The sequence below is a fragment of the Odocoileus virginianus genome, unplaced genomic scaffold (assembly GCF_023699985.2).
Source record: "Odocoileus virginianus isolate 20LAN1187 ecotype Illinois unplaced genomic scaffold, Ovbor_1.2 Unplaced_Contig_26, whole genome shotgun sequence".
In the NCBI taxonomy this organism is placed as follows: Eukaryota; Metazoa; Chordata; class Mammalia; order Artiodactyla; family Cervidae; genus Odocoileus; species Odocoileus virginianus.
The window spans coordinates 1,123,884-1,144,068 of record NW_027224343.1 but is presented as its reverse complement, the minus strand read 5'-3'; the positions used below and the strand labels follow the sequence as shown (position 1 = coordinate 1,144,068).

The 20,185-nt window shown below is 42.7% G+C and overlaps 1 protein-coding gene and 1 long non-coding RNA gene across 2 annotated transcripts in view; one reads left to right on the top strand and one right to left on the bottom strand.

Moving 5' to 3' along the window:
• Positions 1 to 9,978: 9,978 nt before the first annotated feature.
• Positions 9,979 to 20,185, bottom strand: part of LOC110145360 (uncharacterized) — a 29,002-nt gene continuing 18,795 nt past the window's right edge. Inside the window, exon 3 of the long non-coding RNA XR_002316184.2 lies at positions 9,979 to 10,262. This is a non-coding gene — a long non-coding RNA (uncharacterized lncRNA). The remainder of the gene's footprint in view (positions 10,263 to 20,185) is intronic.
• LOC110145359 (serpin B3-like) lies at positions 11,430 to 17,374 on the top strand. The gene is made up of 7 exons (XM_020905603.2): positions 11,430 to 11,594; positions 12,198 to 12,251; positions 13,545 to 13,673; positions 14,314 to 14,431; positions 15,553 to 15,695; positions 15,988 to 16,143; positions 16,810 to 17,374. Exons 1-7 carry the CDS (start codon positions 11,430 to 11,432, stop codon positions 17,212 to 17,214), a joined length of 1,170 nt encoding a protein of 389 aa, XP_020761262.2. The 3' UTR covers positions 17,215 to 17,374.

The following is a 20,185-nucleotide window of genomic DNA, read 5'->3' as shown; positions in this document are numbered from 1 at the left end:
GAACCCGCCTGCCAATGCAGGAGACATGGATTTGATCCCTGGGTTGGAAAGATCCCCTGGAGAAGGGAATGGCTACCCACTCCAGTATTCTTGCCTGGAGAATCCCATGGACAAAGGAGCCTGGTGGGCTACAGTCCATGGAGTTGCAAAGAGTCAGACGCGACCGAGCTACTAATCAACAACAAATGTAGTTACATCTCAATACAAGAGACCTTTGAAACACTTAGAACAATACGATCACAGGAAATAATAGTAAAAAATACAAAAAAGTGATAGGCAATTATAAACATGAAGGCTAGTATTTTATTGAATGAGATGGATCAGAGCATAATTTCCCTGTGCTAATTCACTTAAGATAAACATGTATACTGCTAAACACTCGTTGGTTGTGTGGCTAACATAGAGTCTTGATCTTTGCTACTGGAAGGTTGAATCACTAAACATTTCCAGAGATGAAGTAAATGAGGAATCTCCTTCACAAGAGAAGATAATTATGATCAGATTAATAACATAAGCTTATATATTAATTGAATACTATACACTGTATTGGCAAGAAATTTTATAAGTTTCATTCATGGGTTTAACCCAACGTATCTTAAAATGATATAACCATTAAACACTCCAGAGTTTTGCTATTTCCTTGTGTCTGATAAGTATCAGGAATAACAGAAGAACGTGTCCACTGTAAACTCATAGGTAGAAATATCACATTTAGTTTCAGTAGATATCCAGATGTTCCTCTGGTTGGGTCTCCAAAAGAACCCAATCTGAAAATAGTTAAAGATTAGAGACATTATGTTATTAGTAAAAAGTTATCATTACTCCTTCTGTCACCTTGCCTTATCTTATGTATGTTTTTGGGTTTTTTTCCATTTATTTTTATTAGTTGGAGGCTAATTACTTTACAATATTGTAGTGGTTTTTGTCATACATTGACATGAATCAGCCATGGATTTACATGTATTCCCCATCCTGATCCCCCCTCCCACCTCCCTCTCCACCTGATCCCTCTGGGTCTTCCCAGTGCACCAGCCCTGAGCACTTGTCTCATGCATCCGAACCTGGGCTGGTGATCTGTTTCACCCTAGATAATGTACATGTTTCGATGCTGTTCTCTCGAAACATCCCACCCTCGTGTTCTCCCACACAGTTCAAAAGTCTGTTCTGTGCATCTGTGTCTCTTTTTCTGTTTTGCATATAGGGTTACCGTTACCATCTTTCTAAATTCCATATATATACATTAGTATACTGCATTGGTCTTTATCTTTCTGGCTTACTTCACTCTGTATAATGGGCTCCAGTTTCATCCATCTCATTAGAACTGATTCAAATGAATTCTTTTTAATGGCTGAGTAATATTCCATGGTGTATATGTACCACAGCTTCCTATCCATTCGTCTGCTGATGGGCATCTAGGTTGCTTCCATGTCCTGGCTATTATAAACAGTGCTGCGACGGAACACTGGGGTACACGTGTCTCTTTCAGATCTGGTTTCCTCAGTGTGTATGCCCAGAAGTGGGATTGCTGGCTCATATGGCAGTTCTATTTCCAGTTTTTTAAGAAAGCTCCACACTGTTCTCCATAGTGGCTGTACTAGTTTGCATTCCCACCAACAGTGTAAGAGGATTCCCTTTTCTCCCCACCCTCTCCAGCATTTATTGCTTGTAGACTTTTGGATAGCAGCCATCCTGACTGGTGTGTAATGGTACCTCATTGTGGTTTTGATTTGCATTTCTCTGATAACGAGTGATGTTGAGCATCTTTTCATGTGTTTGTTAGCCATCTGTATGTCTTCTTTGGAGAAATATATGTTTAGATCTTAGGCCCATTTTTTGATTGGGTCATTTATTTTTTTGGAATTGAGCTGCAGGAGTTGCTTGTATATTTTTGAGATTAATCCTTTGTCTGTTGCTTCATTTGCCATTATTTTCTCCCAATCTGAGGGCTGTCTTTTCACCTTGCTTATAGTTTCCTTTGTTGTGCAAAAGCTTTTAAGTTTAATTAGCTCCCATTTGTTTATTTTTGCTTTTATTTCCAATATTCTGGGAGGTGGGTCATAGAGGATCCTGCTGTGATTTATGTCAGAGAGTGTTTTGCCTATGTTCTCCTCTAGGAGTTTTATAGTTTCTGGTCTTACATTTAAATCTTTAATCAATTTTGAGTTTATTTTTGTGTATGGTGTTAGAAAGTGTTCTAGTTTCATTCTTTTACAAGTGGTTGACCAGTTTTCCCAGCACCACTTGTTAAAGAGGTTGTCTTTTTTCCATTGTATATTCTTGCCTCCTTTGTCAAAGATAAGGTGTCCATAGGTGCGTGGATTTATCTCTGGGCTTTCTATTCTGTTCCATTGATCTATATTTCTGTCTTTGTGCCAGTACCATACTGCCTTGATGACTGTGGCTTTGTAGTATAGTCTGAAGTCAGGCAGGTTGATTCCTCCAGTTCCATTCTTCTTTCTCAAGATTACTTTGGCTATTCGAGGTTTTTTGTATTTCCATACAAATTGTGAAATTATTTGTTCTAGTTCTGTGAAAAATATCGTTGGTAGCTTGATAGGGGATTGCATTGAATCTATAGATTGCTTTGGGTAGTACAATCATTTTGACAATATTGATTCTTCCAATCCACAAACACAGTATGTTTCTCCATCTGTTTGTGTCCTCTTTGATTTCTTTCATCAGTGTTTTACAGTTTTCTATGTATAGGTCTTTTGTTTCTTTAGGTAGATATACTCCTAAATATTTTACTCTTTTTGTTGCAATGGTGAATGGTATTGTTTCCTTAATTTCTCTTTCTGTTTTCTCATTGTTAGTGTATAGGAATGCAAGGGATTTCTGTGTGTTAATTTTATATCCTGCAACTTTACTATATTTGTTGATTAGCTCTAGTAATTTTCTGGTAGAGTCTTTAGGGTTTTCTATGTAGAGGATCATGTCATCTGCAAACAGCAAGAGTTTCACTTCTTCTTTTCCTATCTGGATTCCTTTTACTTCTTTTTCTGCTCTGATTGCTGTGGCCAAAACTTCCAAAACTATGTTGAATAGTAGTGGTGAGAATGGGCACCCTTGTCTTGTTCCTGATTTTAAATTGACCCCAACACAATCAATTTCACCTTTTTCTCAAGTGCACACAGAACCTTCTCCAGAATAGATCACATCCTGGGCCATAAATCTAGCCTTGGGAAATTCAAAAAAATTGAAATCATTCCAGTCATCTTTTCTGACCACAGTGCAGTAAGATTAGATCTCAATTACAGGAAAAAAAATTATTAAAAATTCAAACATATGGAGGCTAAATAACACGCTTCTGAATAACCAACAAATCATAGAAGAAATCAAAATATGCATAGAAATGAATGAAAATGAAAACACAACAACCCAAAACCTATGGGACACTGTAAAAGCAGTGCTAAGGGGAAGGTTCATAGCATTACAGGCTTACCTCAAGAAACAAGAAAAAAGTCAAGTAAATAACCTAACTCTACACTTAAAGCAACTAGAGAAGGAAAAAATGAAGAAGCCAGGATTAGTAGAAGGAAAGAAATCTTAAAAATTAGGGCAGAAATAAATGCAAAAGAAACTAAAGAGACCATAGCAAAAATCAACAAAGCTAAAAGCTGGTTTTTTAAAAAAATAAACAAAATTGACAAACCGTTAGCAAGACTCATTAAGAAACAAAGGGAGAAGAACCAAATTAACAAAAATTAGAAACGAAAATGGAGAGATCACAACAGACAACACTGAAATACAAAGGATCATAAGAGACTACTACCAGCAGCTCTATGCCAATAAAATGGACAACTTGGAAGAAACGGACAAATTCTTAGAAAAGTATAACTTTCCAAAACTGAACCAGAAAGAAATAGAAGATTCTAACAGACCCATCACAAGCAAGGAAATCAAAACTCTAATCAGAGATCTTCCAGCAAACAAAAGCCCAGGACCAGATGGCTTCACAGCTGAATTCTACCAAAAATTTAGAGAAGAGCTAACACCTATCCTACTCAAAATCTTCCAGAAAATTGCAGAAGTCAAACTTCCAAACTCATTCTATGAGGCCACCATCACCCTAATTCCAAAACCAGACAAAGATGCCACAAAAAAAAAAAAAACTACAGGCCAATATCACTGATGAACATAGATGAAAAATCCTTAACAAAATTCTAGCAAACAGAATCCAACAACATATTAAAAAAAATCACACATCATGACCAAGTGGGCTTTATTCCAGGAATGCAAGGATTCTTTAATATCCGCAAATCAATCAATGTAATACACCACATTAACAAATTGAAAGATAAAAACCATATGATTATCTCAATAGATGCAGAAAAGCCTTTGACAAAATTCAACATCCATTTATGATTAAAACTCTCCAGAAGGCAGGAATAGAAGGAACATACCTCAACATAATAAAAGGTATATATGACAAACCCACAACAAGCATTACCCTCAATGGTGAAAAATTGAAAGCATTTCTCTTATGTATGTTTTTAATTCAGAACAAGTCATTCTGAGCTAAAGTACTATCCTTCTGAAGCTGCACTCTTCACAGCTTACAGGAATCTGTAAGAGACAGGGAAGAAGAGCCCTCTGAGTGGGCCTGTGCGTCTCGATCCATCAGTAAATGAGTTCTGTCTTTGTTGCTCCCCAGCATTTCTCATCAGGAAGATCTGAGGGAGGCAACAAGGTCACTGTTCTTTTGTGAAATGTTGGCAGGTTGGGAAACCTGCCCCTGGGAACACAGGAGATTCTCAGATAGCTAAGTTTTGAGACAGAACACAGGCCTTTGAGATATTGAAGCTTCATACAAAAATAATGCCTCCAGAGGCACCTCGAAGCTTGCACTGAGGTGTGTGTGCTGGGGGCAGCCTTCCAGCCTCAAGCACTCAGCTGTGACGATTCCAGGACCCACACATGCTGCAGGGGCCTCAGTCTCTCCGCCTCCCTCGGCACTGCCCTCCCTTCCACCTCTCTCCCTCTTTCTCCCTCTTTTCCTCTCCCTGCCTCCCTACACGCTCTGTCTCTCTGTCTCACCAAACACACACAGCATCTAAACAAGGGAGCTCGGTTAGCAGGGCTCCACCATTAAACACACTCCAGATTTGGAACTAACTTCTGGGAAGGCCTCAGGAAAAGCCACTCCCGCAGCAGCCAATTTCCCATGCTGCCCTCCATCTCCACCCTTGAAACTAGGATTTCACCTCCTGGGGCTCTGAACTGCTGCCATGAGAAGTGGCCCCGAAACCAAGAACAAGCCAGAGTGCATCTCTCCCTCACCCCTCTGGGTTCTGGGAGGAGAAGCACCGCAGGAGCCAGGACACAGCCACCCTCACCCTCAGGCCGGCCCTGCGAGGCTGCTGAGCCCGCCTCCTGCGCGCCCCGCCGCCCAGCGCCGCGTCCGCTCCAACGCCGCCGCCCGGCCCGCTGCTCCAAGGGAGTCGCCAAGAGGATGGCCTCGTGTCGGTGGACCTCTCAGTGTCCGCGCTGCACAGGCTGGTTCAGGATTGCATGGATACAGATAAATGTCTCGTACTCATGGAAAAATACTGCCACGGCTTCTCTCCAAACTCTTACAAGTGTTCAGTTTGGCTGATGGGACTGCTGATTGTACCAGAATGAAGAGAACTTCCTCTGCCCGTCCCCCCAATTTATTTCTAATTCCAGAGTGTGACCTTATTTGTAAATAGATCATAGACATAACTAGTTAACATAAGATTGTATTGATTCAAGCTGGGTCCTAATCCAATCACTGGACACTTATATGAAGAGAAGAGACACAGAGAAGACAGTCATGTGGAGACGGAGGCACAAGCCCAGAAACTCTAGGAACCACCAGGAGGTAGAAAAGGTAAAGAGAATTCTCCCCGAGAGCCTCCCGAGGAAGTGTAGTCCTGAGAACAGAGATTTTACACCTCAAGCCTTCAGGAGTGGGAGAGAACAAACACCGGTGTTTTTAAACCTCAGTGTGGGCAGCTCAGGACAGAGGTCTTAGGAACCTAACACAGTGCCTCGAGAGCAGAGGAGAAGTCCCGTCTCACACTCCAGCCTAAGCTGTTAAGTCACAATAGTTTACTAGAGCAAAAAATCAACCACTTCAGCAATTAAAAATACATTCAAAGAAGGACATGAACCTCATCAAAGCAACATTGTAAATCAACATTCAATGAAATGCCCTGAATTTCAGGAAAAAATCTTTACCTGAAGTACAGGTAATTAGGATGCTTTGTCAAGTGGTCAAATGCAGGGAGGAAATCACTGGAATGAGTTACAGTCAGGCGTTTCTTGTGCAATAATAGATATTTCCTGGAGTCTATGGGAGTTGATGTTATCTTGCCTGGATCACTTGAGAAACTGAAGGTGCTGATGACAGCTGTCCCTGGCAGTCCTGGTGAGATATGTGCTAAAGCCAGAATCATTTAAGCGAACACAGAGGCTGGTGGCAGAAGTCACGAGGTGGGGAATGGATGGTGCTATCATGGTCTCAGAGTTTGTCTCAGAGGATGAGGCTTAGGAAGTCAGTTGTCACCAAATGTAAAGGATCCTTGGCAAACCTCCCTTCTCATTAAGTCCCTGCTTCTAGCACTGTGATAGAGATCCTTCACTAAGCTCAGTAGTAAGTCATAGAACACAACTAAGAACTCAATGAATGAAAAATGAATCATTAAGAAATTTTAAAAATAGATAATCAAACACATTATGTGATCACCCCTACATTCAAATGGAATCAAGAGTCTTCCTTCAAATGAAAGAGGCCATGAGTCAGTGGCTTCTAGCTGATGCACGAAGCAAAGGCTCTCTCTTTCTTCATTCTACCAAAAAATTAAGAGACCCATAAAAGCAAATCTGGGAGGCAGTGTGATTTTTCTGATATGATAAGAAGTTATAAAATAAAATTGTTACTAAGGACTTACTCAGTCCTTCCTTAATATATAACATTAATCAATTCAAGGGGCTTCCCAGTTGGAACTGGTGGTAAAGAACCTGCCTGCCAACACAGGAGACATAAGAGACACGGGTTCAATCCCTGGGTTGGGAAGATCCCCTGGAGGAAGGCATGTGGCAACCCACTCCAGTATTCTTGCCTGGAGAATCCCATGGATGGAGGAGCCTGGTGGGCTACAGTCCATGGGGTTGCAAAGAGTAGAAAACGACTGAAGTGACTTAAGCAAACACACGCAAAATAACTGGAATGTTAAATGTCAGTCGAAAACTGCTGAAAGGAAGGGTTGTAGAAATGGTTCTAGAGACAGTAGTTATGAGAGAGGGTTGGATGGCGCTAAGCATACAGTAGGATGACTGTCCTGAGTGGAACTGGAGGCATAGGAATGGGGAGACGGGTAGTGATGAATGAACTGTCTCAGTCTTCCATGACACACCTACAGACAAGACCATTCCCCAACTAAGGGAAATTAAGGTATATCTGTCTCATCCTGTTCAGAGCTATTTACATTGTACAGATTTGTATCTGTAGGGAATATTAAAACAGTAATTGGCAGATATCCTATTATTGAAAGCTTCAAAGACATTCTCAAGTAACCAATTTACCTGCAGATGGGTATAACCATGTGCGTAGTAAGAAGAGATAAAATGCTCCCTAAGATATGCACCTCAGTAAAGCTGATGAGTCTTCACGCCCTTCACAAGGAAGGAAGAAAACAGTAAGAAAACAGAGGAGCTATTTTGGAGCTGCCTACACAGGCATTAGAGACAGCGGGGTGGTTCCCGGACATGTCATTTCCTCTCTGTTTTACTGGATTCTGGGATTCATGATGCCAATGATGTTGGTAAATTTAGAAAATACCCAAAGACAGGTTGGCAAGTACTGACTTGCAAAATGGTCTAAGAATTGCTGAGTGTCCTGTGACTGTGTGACATCACCGTGTCTTCACCTTGTCTAATACATGCCGGGAGCACTTTTCAAAAGGAGGGGGAGAAAGCTGTGATATGGTTTCTTGTTTGAACTAACCAAGTTCATTATAAATTTAAGCAAAATTCTGTTTTGCATATATGCCCAGTCGTGTCCCACCCTTTGCCACCCTCTGAACTGACTGTTGCCCGACAGACTCCTCCATCCATGGGATCTCCCAGGCAAGAATACTGGAGTGGGTTGCCATTTCCTCCTCCAAAACAAAATCTTGATCTTCATCAGTTAGTGCCTTTCCCTCAAAGCCAGCCTCTGCACCACCAGCCTCGGTAACTCAGTCACAGGAGGAATCCGCTCAGTCAGTGGTTCCCTTGAGTCCTCGTCTCCTGCTCTGTCCCCTGGGCTTCCTCCAGGCCCAGCCGGGGCTCCTTGCTTCTGTCTCTGGGCTCAGAGGCCTTTCTCTTTGAGCCCGAAGACGTCCACCCTGCTCCGGCCCCGGGGCCCTCCCGTTCTCTGGCAGCGCCCGTGACGCAGCCTTGACTGGGCGCTCTCATTCCTCGTGTCTGTCGTTTTTCACCCTGGGTCTTCTCTCCTGCTCTTTCCTGCTTCTTTAGACTCAGCTCCCCCATCAGACTCCAGCAGACTCCACCCCCGCTCGGCCCACCCGTCTCAGCTCAGGGGTCTCTGACCGCCAGTGTCCGGGGGTCAGGACACACGTAACCAGGAGGAGGCCTAAGAGCAGCAGGGCTGAGCTCAGGAACCGTCTCTGCGGTTTAGACACCCAGGCCTCCCCTTCCCCCAGCTCGTGTCTCCATCCCTGTGCTTCCGGGACCCTGGGGTGGGCGGGTCTTCCTGTGAGTGAGTGACGTGCTGGGACTGCAGACTCCGACCAAGCTCCGTACTGAGTGCGGGGTGAGGAGAGAATTGGCCGCTCACACACGCGAGCTTTCTCCTAGCCTGGTGGGAAAGCAAAACGGTGAGCTGCTGGGGAAGGCAGTCTGGCAGTTCTTCTAAATCAATCATAGAGTAAAATCGACTAATCAATCGATCAAATGTAAACTTACGGTTGACCCACACATTACGTTCTTAAGTATACGACTAAGAAATTAAAACACACGTCCACAATGAAATTGCTAAATTTTACACAACCCTCAAATAGTGTCTGATACCCTGCCTTCCTCCGTAATGACTATGGCGTCCCTGGAGGAGAATTTAGGGACCCGTTCCCACGCCTTCAGATTTTGTGGGAGAATATGATCTCTTCTGAAAGGACAGAGGACACAGGTTCTTTTCATCCAAACACAAGGAGATTTGTCGGTAAAGGCCCAGAGTCTGTCTACACCTCCCTGTGGGAAGTGGATACACACGCAGCCTCCTGGAACCAGCTACCTGCCTGGAGAGCTCACCTGGGCAATTCACCCTCTTAGACACCTGGGCTTCTGTTCAGTCACTCTGTGGCTCATTTCTGTTATCTGTGAAATGGGGGAAACAAACTCACCAACATAAATATGGTGTTAAAGCAGAAAATGGGTGAGTACAAAACCCCCTCAGTAAATAGTCAGTAGTTTTTAATATTATTCTATTACAGGAACACCAGATGCTTGAAGAGATGAGACTGCAGTGATGAGACTCAACCATGCCATTCAAAGAACACATTTTTTTCTTTTTTTTTCCTTACAGACATTTGACTTTGTTGTTCTGGTCATGATCAGAAGTGGGTGTGCTGCAGATCAGGATGATTGAGAATGTTATAATTCTGGAGCTCAAGCTATTTACTTTTCTGAGAAATCTTCATACTAAAACATTAGAAAACTACCCTTAAAATGGGTCCCATTTGTATCCCTTGTTCTCACTGAGAGCAAGTGAATGAGCTGCCCTCTGACCACAGAAATCAGGGTACAGCTGGGATTAACTGCAAGGACAATGGGGTCACGGGGAGAGCCGCGCCAGGGTCCAACCTCGAGGGGAGGCAACTCATACCTGGTCTCCACCTACAGCTGACACACTTTGCCAATCCCTCTTAAACTGAGACATTGAGCTATTTTCCCGGGTATACAGAATTTTTTTAAAGAAACAAGCCTTTTCAGAACTTCAAACAATGGCAGCTTTTCAATTGTTTGTGTTAGAAGTGGTCTTAAATAGGAGTCAACATGAATTAACAAGAGAAGAAAGATTTTTAAGGGTCATTTCTGGCTGGGCCTAGTTGCTAAGGGCATGTGAAGAAGTTGAAACATAAGTGTACCATCATTGCTGTCAGAAAGGCACATACATGCATTTCACATGAGCCAGGGATGGTAGGTCACAATTTCTTCTGCAGAAGGAAACGACGTACAGGAGTTGGTCAATAACCTTGTCTTTCTTCATAGAGACTTCTTGCTCATGAAGTTGAAGATACCTGGTGAAGAAATCAAGAGTTGATCTATTTGAAATACCAGCTGCTTTGAGGCATGGGAGGCGGCTGGTAGAGCTATATATTCAGGGCTGATCACGCCCGGCACACCACCTCTGCTTCCTCCAGGAACACAGGTAAGTGCTTCTAGCAGCTCTGCGTACCTACAGGAATCCTTTCTGAAAATTATAATGAATGTGATGTTTTATCATGCATGTATTAAATATCTCATTTGGTATGATGGTATTTTACTTATTCTGCCAGAGTAAAAGAACTTTTTCTCCTGATTTAATCCATAGGTAATTTACTTCTTTCTAAAAGAAAACCCACACTCCTATGGGAGCACGTGTATCAGGGGTAGGCTGTCCAGCATCCACAGATCCTTCAAGTAAGGCAGGGAGATACCTGATGGGAAATGGCTGGATGTTACCACATCAGTTTTGCCTTTGAATCTGTTATAAACTCAGTGGGAAAGACGTGGAGGCTGGGAAAAATTGAAAGGAAAAAGAAAAGGGGGCAGCAGAGGATGGGATGGTTCTACAGCATCACAGACTCAATGAATATGAATTTGAACAAACTCTGGGAGGGAGTGGAGGAAAGAGGAGCTTGTCCATGGAGTGGAAAGAGTTGGACACTACTTAGCAACTGAACAACAACAACAACACATCTGTTATAACGCATTTTTTACCCACTCTGTACAGTCATTAAGGAAGGAACAGTGAAGATACTCTGTTATTTGTTAGAAAATTTTTCTTCAATAGTCATCTAATTATCAGATGGATACAGGTACATCTCCTTATTATGAAATGTATAACATAAAGTTTCTATTATATTTAAGAAAAATTTTCTATAAATAAGGCTTCCCAGGTGGCACCCGTGGTAGGAAGAGAGAAAGTCTACCACTCTAGGAGCTGTAAGAGATGTGGGTTCAGTCCCTGGGTGGGGAAGGTCCCCTGAGGGAAGGCATAGCAACCCACTCCAGTATTCCTAATTTCAAAAGTCTTCTAATTACTATAGGTATACAAAGGAAAAATCTTAGTTGCCGGAAATCCACAACCCACACATAAGGCATTTCTTTTAGAAGTTCTCATTACAGACTAGTCTTCCTTCACTAGAATGATTATAAAATGCATCCGATGCTCTTCCAGGACTTCCAGACCACATCCGGCCACCATGAGTTCCCTCGGTGAAGCAATCATCCACCTTGCAATCGATCTGTTCCACCAGATCAGAAAATCAGAGAAGGAAAACATCTTCCTGTCCCCTTTCAGTATCTCGTCAGCCTTAGCCATGACTTACTTAGGGGCCCGAGAAAACACCGCATCAGAAATGCAGAAGGTAGGTGGCAGCTGCCTCTCCGTCACAGGTTTGCATGGTTTGTCTGCTGGCTGGAGTGCAGATGACCACAGGTCTGGCTGTCCCCGGGGGTCCCACGGGAAGCTCAAGCAGCCCCACGACTGGGTGGGCACAGGGAGGGGCACACACTCTCCCGCAGGGCTCCCCACCGCCTTCCTGTGCCCGGACTTCCTCTGGGGGCTGGGATGACCCCCTACAATCGCCCAACAGCCAGAGGTGAGGCTTTAATGGGAGAATTCACTGGAAATGAGACACTGACTAAAATCCATGCTCCCATGGAAACATCTTCACATGTTTCCTCAATGATGAATGAAAAACGAGACATGATTCTCTAAGGTGGATAGCGATCAAGCAGCTTTATGTTTTCCACACACAGATTGTGTTTTTTAAGAGGCAAGTGTTTGCACTAAATATTTCTTTCTTCTTTTCTTTGTTCCCTATGGTTTGGGTTTTTTTGTTTGGTTTGGTACTTGGTTTGAATTTTCTTTCTTCTTCCTGACTTTTTTCTTTCTTTTTTTATTGACTGTGATGCACACAGATATATATAGGGTAACACTTCTTTGCCCCACTATCTGTCTCCTCCAGGTCCTTCACTTCAGTAAAATCACAGAGAACACAAGAGGAGCCACAAATGATCGCGTGAGTCACAGAGCACTGGATTTAGAAGGTCATGTATCCAACAGGGTCATAGTTTAAACTGGGAATTTCAGACAAAGTGGGAAAAGTCCATCTTTAGGGGACATCTTAAGTGAAATACAGTGGACAGAGTTGTTGCTCATTTCATGTTACATATGTACTTCACATCTTTGTTATCCTGAGAGGAGAGTAGCATGTGCTTCACAGTAAGGGCTCTGAAACCCAAAGGAGCTTCAAATTGTGCTCTGCTGTTCAGGAAGGAAAAATGTGGAAAATACAACTGCTCTGAGCCACAGTGATGTCATCCCAATTAACTGGGGACCATAAAATGTCTGCTGCAATACATGCAAATCCATGTGAAACAGAATGGCAGTGCCAGGAAAATGAAAACTCTGATATACATTATGTATTTTATTATTATTATTATTATTATAGAAAAATAGTGATTACAGTATTTATATAACATGTTTCTAACATTGGATAGTATTAATTAACTCATAATATTAATTTTATTATTGGATATTAAATCACGATGTTAGTTCATATTATTAAGACCAATAGGTAGGCATCAAAATATATTATGGAAAGTGATTAACTGAGAGCTATTTTTATGGACTAGTACAAAACTCTTAGGTAGCAAGTTTAAGGTTCTGGATTGAGACAAGCCTGAGTTGAAAAGCTGGCTCTGGCTCCTTGGAGAAGTCACTTAGCTCTCTGCACTCTCTTGTTATCATGTGAATTCAACTAAAGACTTAGAGATACTGGCGTACAGCTGCTAGCAGTGTCCCTGGCACACACTGCTCCTACACTGAGAAGTGTGACCGTCAGTGTGAGGATATGTAGGTCAGAGTCAACGGGTCTTAGAAGACAATCCCACCAGGAGCATAACAGGTCTTCATGTCGTAACCTCGGACAGCATACAGATTTCCTTTCTCACACAGTTGATGACTGTTAGAAACGCACTGTGGGTCTGGCCCTCAAGAAGCTTAAGTGTAGCTGAGAAGTTCACCCTAACCATTGCAGACAACTCAGACACAGTGCAGTGGAGGGATGGTGCTGCGTGGGTAGTTCAAAGGAGAGAAGAGTGGAATGTGTTTGAGCAGGAAGAGGGAATCACCTAGAAGACTGACTATGAAATTAGGAAGGCTATCGCCAGTAACACACACCAATTAGGGGAAATAACAACAACCATCATCCCTGGGGATACCACCCTCTAACAGGGATCTAACAGACCTCTGGGGGTGTAGAGTTTACATTGACAGAGAATCCAATGAGCTCACTTTTTGGTGTTTGAAGGTTGAAAAGCCAGGAAAAGCTCATCATCACTTTCAAAAGCTTCTGACGGAATTAAAGAAATCCACTGATGCCTATGAGCTGAGTGTCGCCAACAGGCTCTATGGAGAAAAGGAGTTTCCATTTCTCCAGGTGAGTTTCCTGGTCTGTCACACCTTTAGTCTGCATCTCAGCTCCTCGGGCCTCATCTCCTAATGGGGAGGGGAGCGGGTGCAGAGGAGCCTGGGGACCCACACGGGGGCATTACTCTCAGGGGCGCCAGGCTCCCCGACCACAACCCCACCCGCTGAGTGTCCAGAGGCTGACAGCACACCAGTGAGGGCGGGGCTAGGCATTGACTTATGAACTCTGCTTAATCAGGATTGAACACATTTAATTTAATTTGGGAATACCTACAACCAGTCCATTCTAAAGGAGATCAGTCCTTGGGTGTTCATTGGAAGTACTGATGCTGAAGCTGAAACTCCAATACTTTGGCCACCTCATAAGAAGAGTTGACTCATTGGAAAAGACTCTGATGCTGGGAGGGATTGGGGGCAAGAGGAGAAGGGGATGACAGAGGATGGGATGGCTGGATGGCATCACCGACTCGATGGACATGAGTTTGAGTAAACTCCAGGAGTTGGTGATGGACAAGGAGGCATGGCGTGCTGCGTTGCATGGGGTCACAAAGAGTCGGACACGACTGAGCGAATGAACTGAACGAACTGAACAGAACATAGTTACTGGTAAATTACTTTTCATTCCTCCTTTCTTCCTGCTCATGTCATAGGAATACATGGATAACGTTAAGAAATTTTATCTAGCCAGTGTGGTATCTGCTGATTTTAAAAATGCTGCAGAGGAAAGTCGAAAGCTGATTAACTCCTGGGTGGAGAGCCAAACCAATGGTAGGTTATGAGAGAGTCACCCATTAAAGTCACTGCTGAGTCCCCGCTGTGTGTGAACACAGTGCTGGACCCTGACTGGGCTGCCGGGAACGGGGTGAGATGAGACTGCAGAGGGTGGGGAGGCCTGCAGGGGGTGGACGGTCCACGTCAGTGAGGAGAGAAGCGGGCGGGGGGCTCCCAGGACCAGCCCCCTGCAGGCACAGCTGAGTCTGGATGACAGTGTCTTTGTGGATCCCAAGTCTCTACTCAGACTTCAGATTGATTTGTAAGTTTTTCTTTAAATTGAAGGCTTAACTTCTGGATTATAATCCCTAAGAGAAAATGTGCAGAGTCCACCTTTGCTTTCTTAACTGGGAAACAAGCCACTCTCCTTTAAACCATCCTTCTTGCAGAAATGACCACCTGCAGGAGGAGGCTCCTGGCCCACGTCCCCCTCCCACAGGATGTCACAGGTGTCCTCCCCACCTGGGGAGGGGGCTGGACAATGTCTCCATCCCATGAACCACATCCTACCCCCCTTCCGAAGTATAGGCTTAACCTACGGCAACTCCATGTGCAGAATGAAGAAGAAGACAGGGAATGGAAACAAGAGACAAAGCTATTGAGGGAACAGGAAGGGAGGAAAGGGAAGGAAGAAAACTGACCAGTAAAGATCAGCTGAAACCAGTTCTGATGCACAAGGTATTGTCAGAATTGATGACCCAGAATTCCTGGGTCAGGAAGAGCCCCTGGAGGGGGGCAACCCACTCCAGTATTCCTGCCTAGAGAATCCCATGGACAGAGGAGCCTGGCAGGGTGCACTCCGTGGGCTCACAGTCGGACATGACTGAAGAGACAGCACAGCATGGCATCTTACGTATCAGAAATCAGTTCATGAGGGTTCCTTGTGAGGTGACTGATGTCCCCACACACACAGACTGAACACCTTCCCAGTCAGGAGCAGGGCTGTCTCCATCAGGCCGGGGCCGTGAGCAAAGCCTCACCTGGTGGACCGCTGGACATGGAGTCCCTCGCGGGCTGACTTGTGTGAATACTTCATCATCGCTTGTAACTTTCAAAGCATCTGACAGACAAACCACTCATGCCTTTCATGACAGACCTTTGATTTTCTGTCTTTGCAGAAAAAATCAAGGACCTGTTTCCTAAAGACTCTCTCAACAGCTCTACTGTTCTGGTTCTGGTGAACGCCGTCTATTTCAAAGGGCAGTGGAACCAGAAATTTAACAAAGAAAGTACTGTGGAGGAAAAATTTTGGCTGAACAAGGTATTGCCTGTAATTTATGTATATAACAAAGTGTAGCTACACATGCACTGTGAAATTTAAATACATAGTAATTAATATATAACTGCATATATAAGATAGAATTTGTCAAGGCTTATTTTCTTGTCCTTTTTTGAACTTTATTTATGTGGGATTCCTTGAAGAAACTCTTATCTCTAAGACACAGATTTCCCAGATCATCTCTTAGGAGGCTGAGTTTGGTATCTCAATAAGATTATCTTTTTTTTGGACTAATGCTCACTTGGCATTCTTTTTGCACACGAATCTATTGCAGGATACGAGTAAATCTGTGCAGATGATGAAACAAACCAATCATTTCAATTTCGTGTCACTGGAGGACGTGCAAGCCAAGATCCTGGAAATCCCGTACAAAGGCGAAGAGCTAAGCATGATGGTGCTGCTGCCCAATGAAGTAGATGGTCTGCAGAAGGTAATACCTGGTACTTACAGTGCTTCATGCTATTGCTTAAATTTCTAGTGATACAATGCTTGTGTGGGCTGGTCATAGATTGGTGATACTGGCTGGCAGCATAGAACAACAACAAAAAAATAGCATCAATATCTTAAATACCTGTGGCTCAATGGTAAAGAATCTGCCTACAGTGCAGGAGACACAGGAGACATGGGTTCAATCCCTGGGTCAGGAAGATCCACTGGAGGAGGAAATGACAACCCACTCCAGTATTCTGCCTGGAAATCCCATGGACAGAGGAGCCTAGAGGGATACAGACCATGGGGTAATAAAAAGAGTCAGACATGACTTTCACATTAAACGAATGCTCTTTCATTAATGTGTGCATGTTCATATACATACACATCTATACATTTGTATAGACATTTCTATATATGCATATATATGTGTGTGCATACATACATAAAAATAGCAAAGTTATGAATATATAAAAACATTTATTTGATCATATGATATATATTCAGGACTCTCTTATTTTTTCCTCCTTAGAGAAAATCTAATATACTGACTCTCCTGTATTCATGTTCACTGTTAACATAAAGGTTTTCCATACACTTCAGTCCGAGGTAGGCGGCTCCATGACCACTGAGGACCCTGACAGTTGCTCCCTTCCCACTGTTACAGGTTGAAGACCAGCTCACTGCTGAGAACCTAATAGAGTGGACGAGCCCACAGAACATGGGGAAGAGACAAGTGGATTTATACCTGCCTCGGTTTAAAGTGGAAGAGAGATATGACCTCGTACCCACACTGAAAGCCCTGGGGATGGTGGACGCCTTCAATGGCAGGGTTGCCGACTTCTCGGGCATGACTGGGAGACGTGATCTGGTGGTGTCGACGGTCGTCCACAAGTCCTTTGTGGAGGTGACCGAGGAGGGCACGGAGGCCGCAGCTGCTACCGGTGTGAGTGTTGGTGTCACATCAGCACCGTTTCATGAGAGCTTCCGCTGCAATCACCCTTTCCTGTTCCTCATCAAGCACATCAAGACCAACAGCATCCTCTTCTGTGGCCGAGTCTCTTCCCCTTAGATGTCCTTGGCCAGCGGCCACACGCGGGGACAAACACAGATCTGTTTCAGGAGCTTGAATGCTGGTGTAAAAGGTTCCCTTGTATTCATTTTCCTTTCCAATCTCACAGCCACCACTGAGCATGTACTGGTGGAAATATGAATGCTACGTCTGTGTATCTCTCTACTTCTACAAACACATGTAAACTGACTCTATCTCCCCGTGATAACGCCTCTTTGCACAAAATGTTCAATATATTGTAAAAGATGAGCTGATTCATGTCAATGTATGGCAAAACCCACCACAATATTGCAAACTAATTCGCTTCCAATTAAAATAAGTTAATAAAAAAAGATTACTTCTACACTCTATCTTCTACTAACCTTGAAATATCATAGCTCTTGCTTCAAAAACTACATATACTCTATTATATACACTGTAAGCCATATATACTCTTCACCTAGGCACTCACATTTGTTTGAACTTAGGTGGTATGTGGGACACTTACATGTCTGGAGTTTTTTATTTTGTGAAATGCATTATCAATAAAACAATGATTTATTCATGCCATTCTTTGCTTTTCCTTTGTTTTCCTTATCAACAACATGTAAGTGAACCACCACACATAGAAAGATAATTTAGAAAAATATTATCATATATAAAAATTCAAAATAGTAGAGCATGATGAGGTTGAAGAGGTGGACTGTTACCAGAATGTGAAAGGCTTTATAACCTATGCTAAGAACTTAAATATAAGAGTCTAGAACTCAGAGATGGGATACGAACTGAATCTCTAAAGGTAAGGCAGACAATACCAATAATATATAATAGTTACTGAGAGAACTATGGTAATTGTAGCTGAAGGCAAAGATAGGATCAGACTGGGGGAGTATATAGTAAGAAGGGCAGGCCTACACATGACTCTGAAATACTCAAATAGTTAAATGTCAAGTATTAACAGTTTTTATTTCCTAAAACATAGCTCTCCTTAGAGCAGGAGGAATCTTTGGGAGGTAACAGATATGTTTACTACATAGATTGGAGTGATAGTGTCACAGATGTATGCTCATCTCAAAACTCATGAAGTTGTATACATTAAACATGTACAGCACTTTCTACATAGGTCATACATCAATAAGGTTATTTTTGAATGGAACATAGTGAACATCAATATTTTATGTGGTTTAAAAAATAAAAATAAAGATAACAGAAGTTTAATGAAGAATGTTCATACAAATACCTCTCCCCAGGATACCACCTTGTCCCCATTGGGTTGGCCAAAGCTAAAATGACTGTTCAAACCCCACGTGGAGAGAACGTGGATCAGTCAGAACTCTCCTATACATCTGGTAGGGATACAAAAGCTGCAACCACTTCAGAAAACTGTTTTGAAATTTTAATTTTTCCATCTTTATTAAGATATAATTGATCTGTAACATTGAGCAAGAAGAAGGTGGACAACATGTGGATCTGACCCACTTATTTTCTGCAAAGTGATCACCATCCCAGCTCACACTGATACCTCTGCCACATCACATCATTACCATTTCTTCTTTGTGAGCTGTTTTTGTTCAAGAAGAGTTGTCTATTCTTGATCTATTGGGGGACAGGATGCTAGAGTCTCCTAACACTGCTATCTAGGTGATGTTCCTCCAGAAAACTTTAAAATCTCCGTGGCTGAGCAATGCCCTTCTAGAGAAAGTCTTTCTCAAGTGTGCAAGATACTCATATTGATACTTTCTCATAAAGTCAAATGTATAGAGACCAGACAATCTAGTAATTCCATGGCTTGATTTTATCCAACAGATGCGAATACAACCACCACAAAAGGACTAGCATACAAATGTTCGTTGAAGTTTTATTCATAATGGCTGAAAAGCTGGCAAAACCCCAAGCTTTTATCAGAACTTTTATAGAAACAAAAGGATAGAGATCTCTGATTCCTACAGCGACATAGATAAAACTACACACTACACTGTGCAGAAAAAGCAGCTGAACAGAAAGCGTGCATGTTACGTCACTTCGCCTATGTGACAAGAGTAAATGTGCTTACATCTCAATACAAAAGAGACCTTTGAAACACTTAGAGCAATATGATCATGGGAAATAAAAACAAAAAATACCAAAAAAAGATAAACAATTACTAAACATGAAAGCTAATATTTTACTCCAATATCATCTGTTAGTGAGATGAATCAGAGCTTAATTAGGTCTTCTGTGGAAGTTCAGATGGTGAAGAATCTGCCCGCAATACAGGAGACTCGGGATTGATCCCTAGATAGAGAAAATCCCCTGGAGAATGGGATGGCAACCCACTCCAGGCTTCTTGCCTCGAGAACTCCATGGACAGAGGAGCCTGGCAACCTACAGTCCATCAGGTTGCAAGAGTCAGACACGACTGAGCAACTAACACTTTAAAAGCATAATTTCTCTCTGCTTTTCATTTATGATAAAAATGTATACTCCTAAACATTTACTTGTTCTGCATCTAACACAGAATATTGAACTTTGTTAATAGCAGTTTTTAAACTGCTATTAAAATAACATTTTTTAAAACTTTTTATTTTTTATTGTGGTATAACCAATAAACAACGTTGTGATAGACACAGGTGAACAGCGAAGGGACTCAGCCATACATGTACATGTTTCCATTCTCCCCCAAACCCCCCTCCCATCCAGGCTGCCAGGCAACAGTGAGTAGAGTCTCTGTGCTGTGAAGTAACAGTCAGCTGTGTACCTCTCTCCCAAACTCTCTGACTGTCCCTTCCTACACCTTCCCACCTGGGACCATAAGTTTGTTCTCTAAGTCTGTGAGTCTGTTTCTCTTTTGTAAATAAGTTTATCTGTATTGTCTCTTTTAGGTTCTGCATATGAGGTGTCATCCAATATTTCTCCTAGTCTGCCTTACGTCACCCAATGTGATAATCTCTAGGTCCATTCATGTTGCTGCTAATGGCATAATTTCATTCTTTTTAAGAATCATTAAACATTT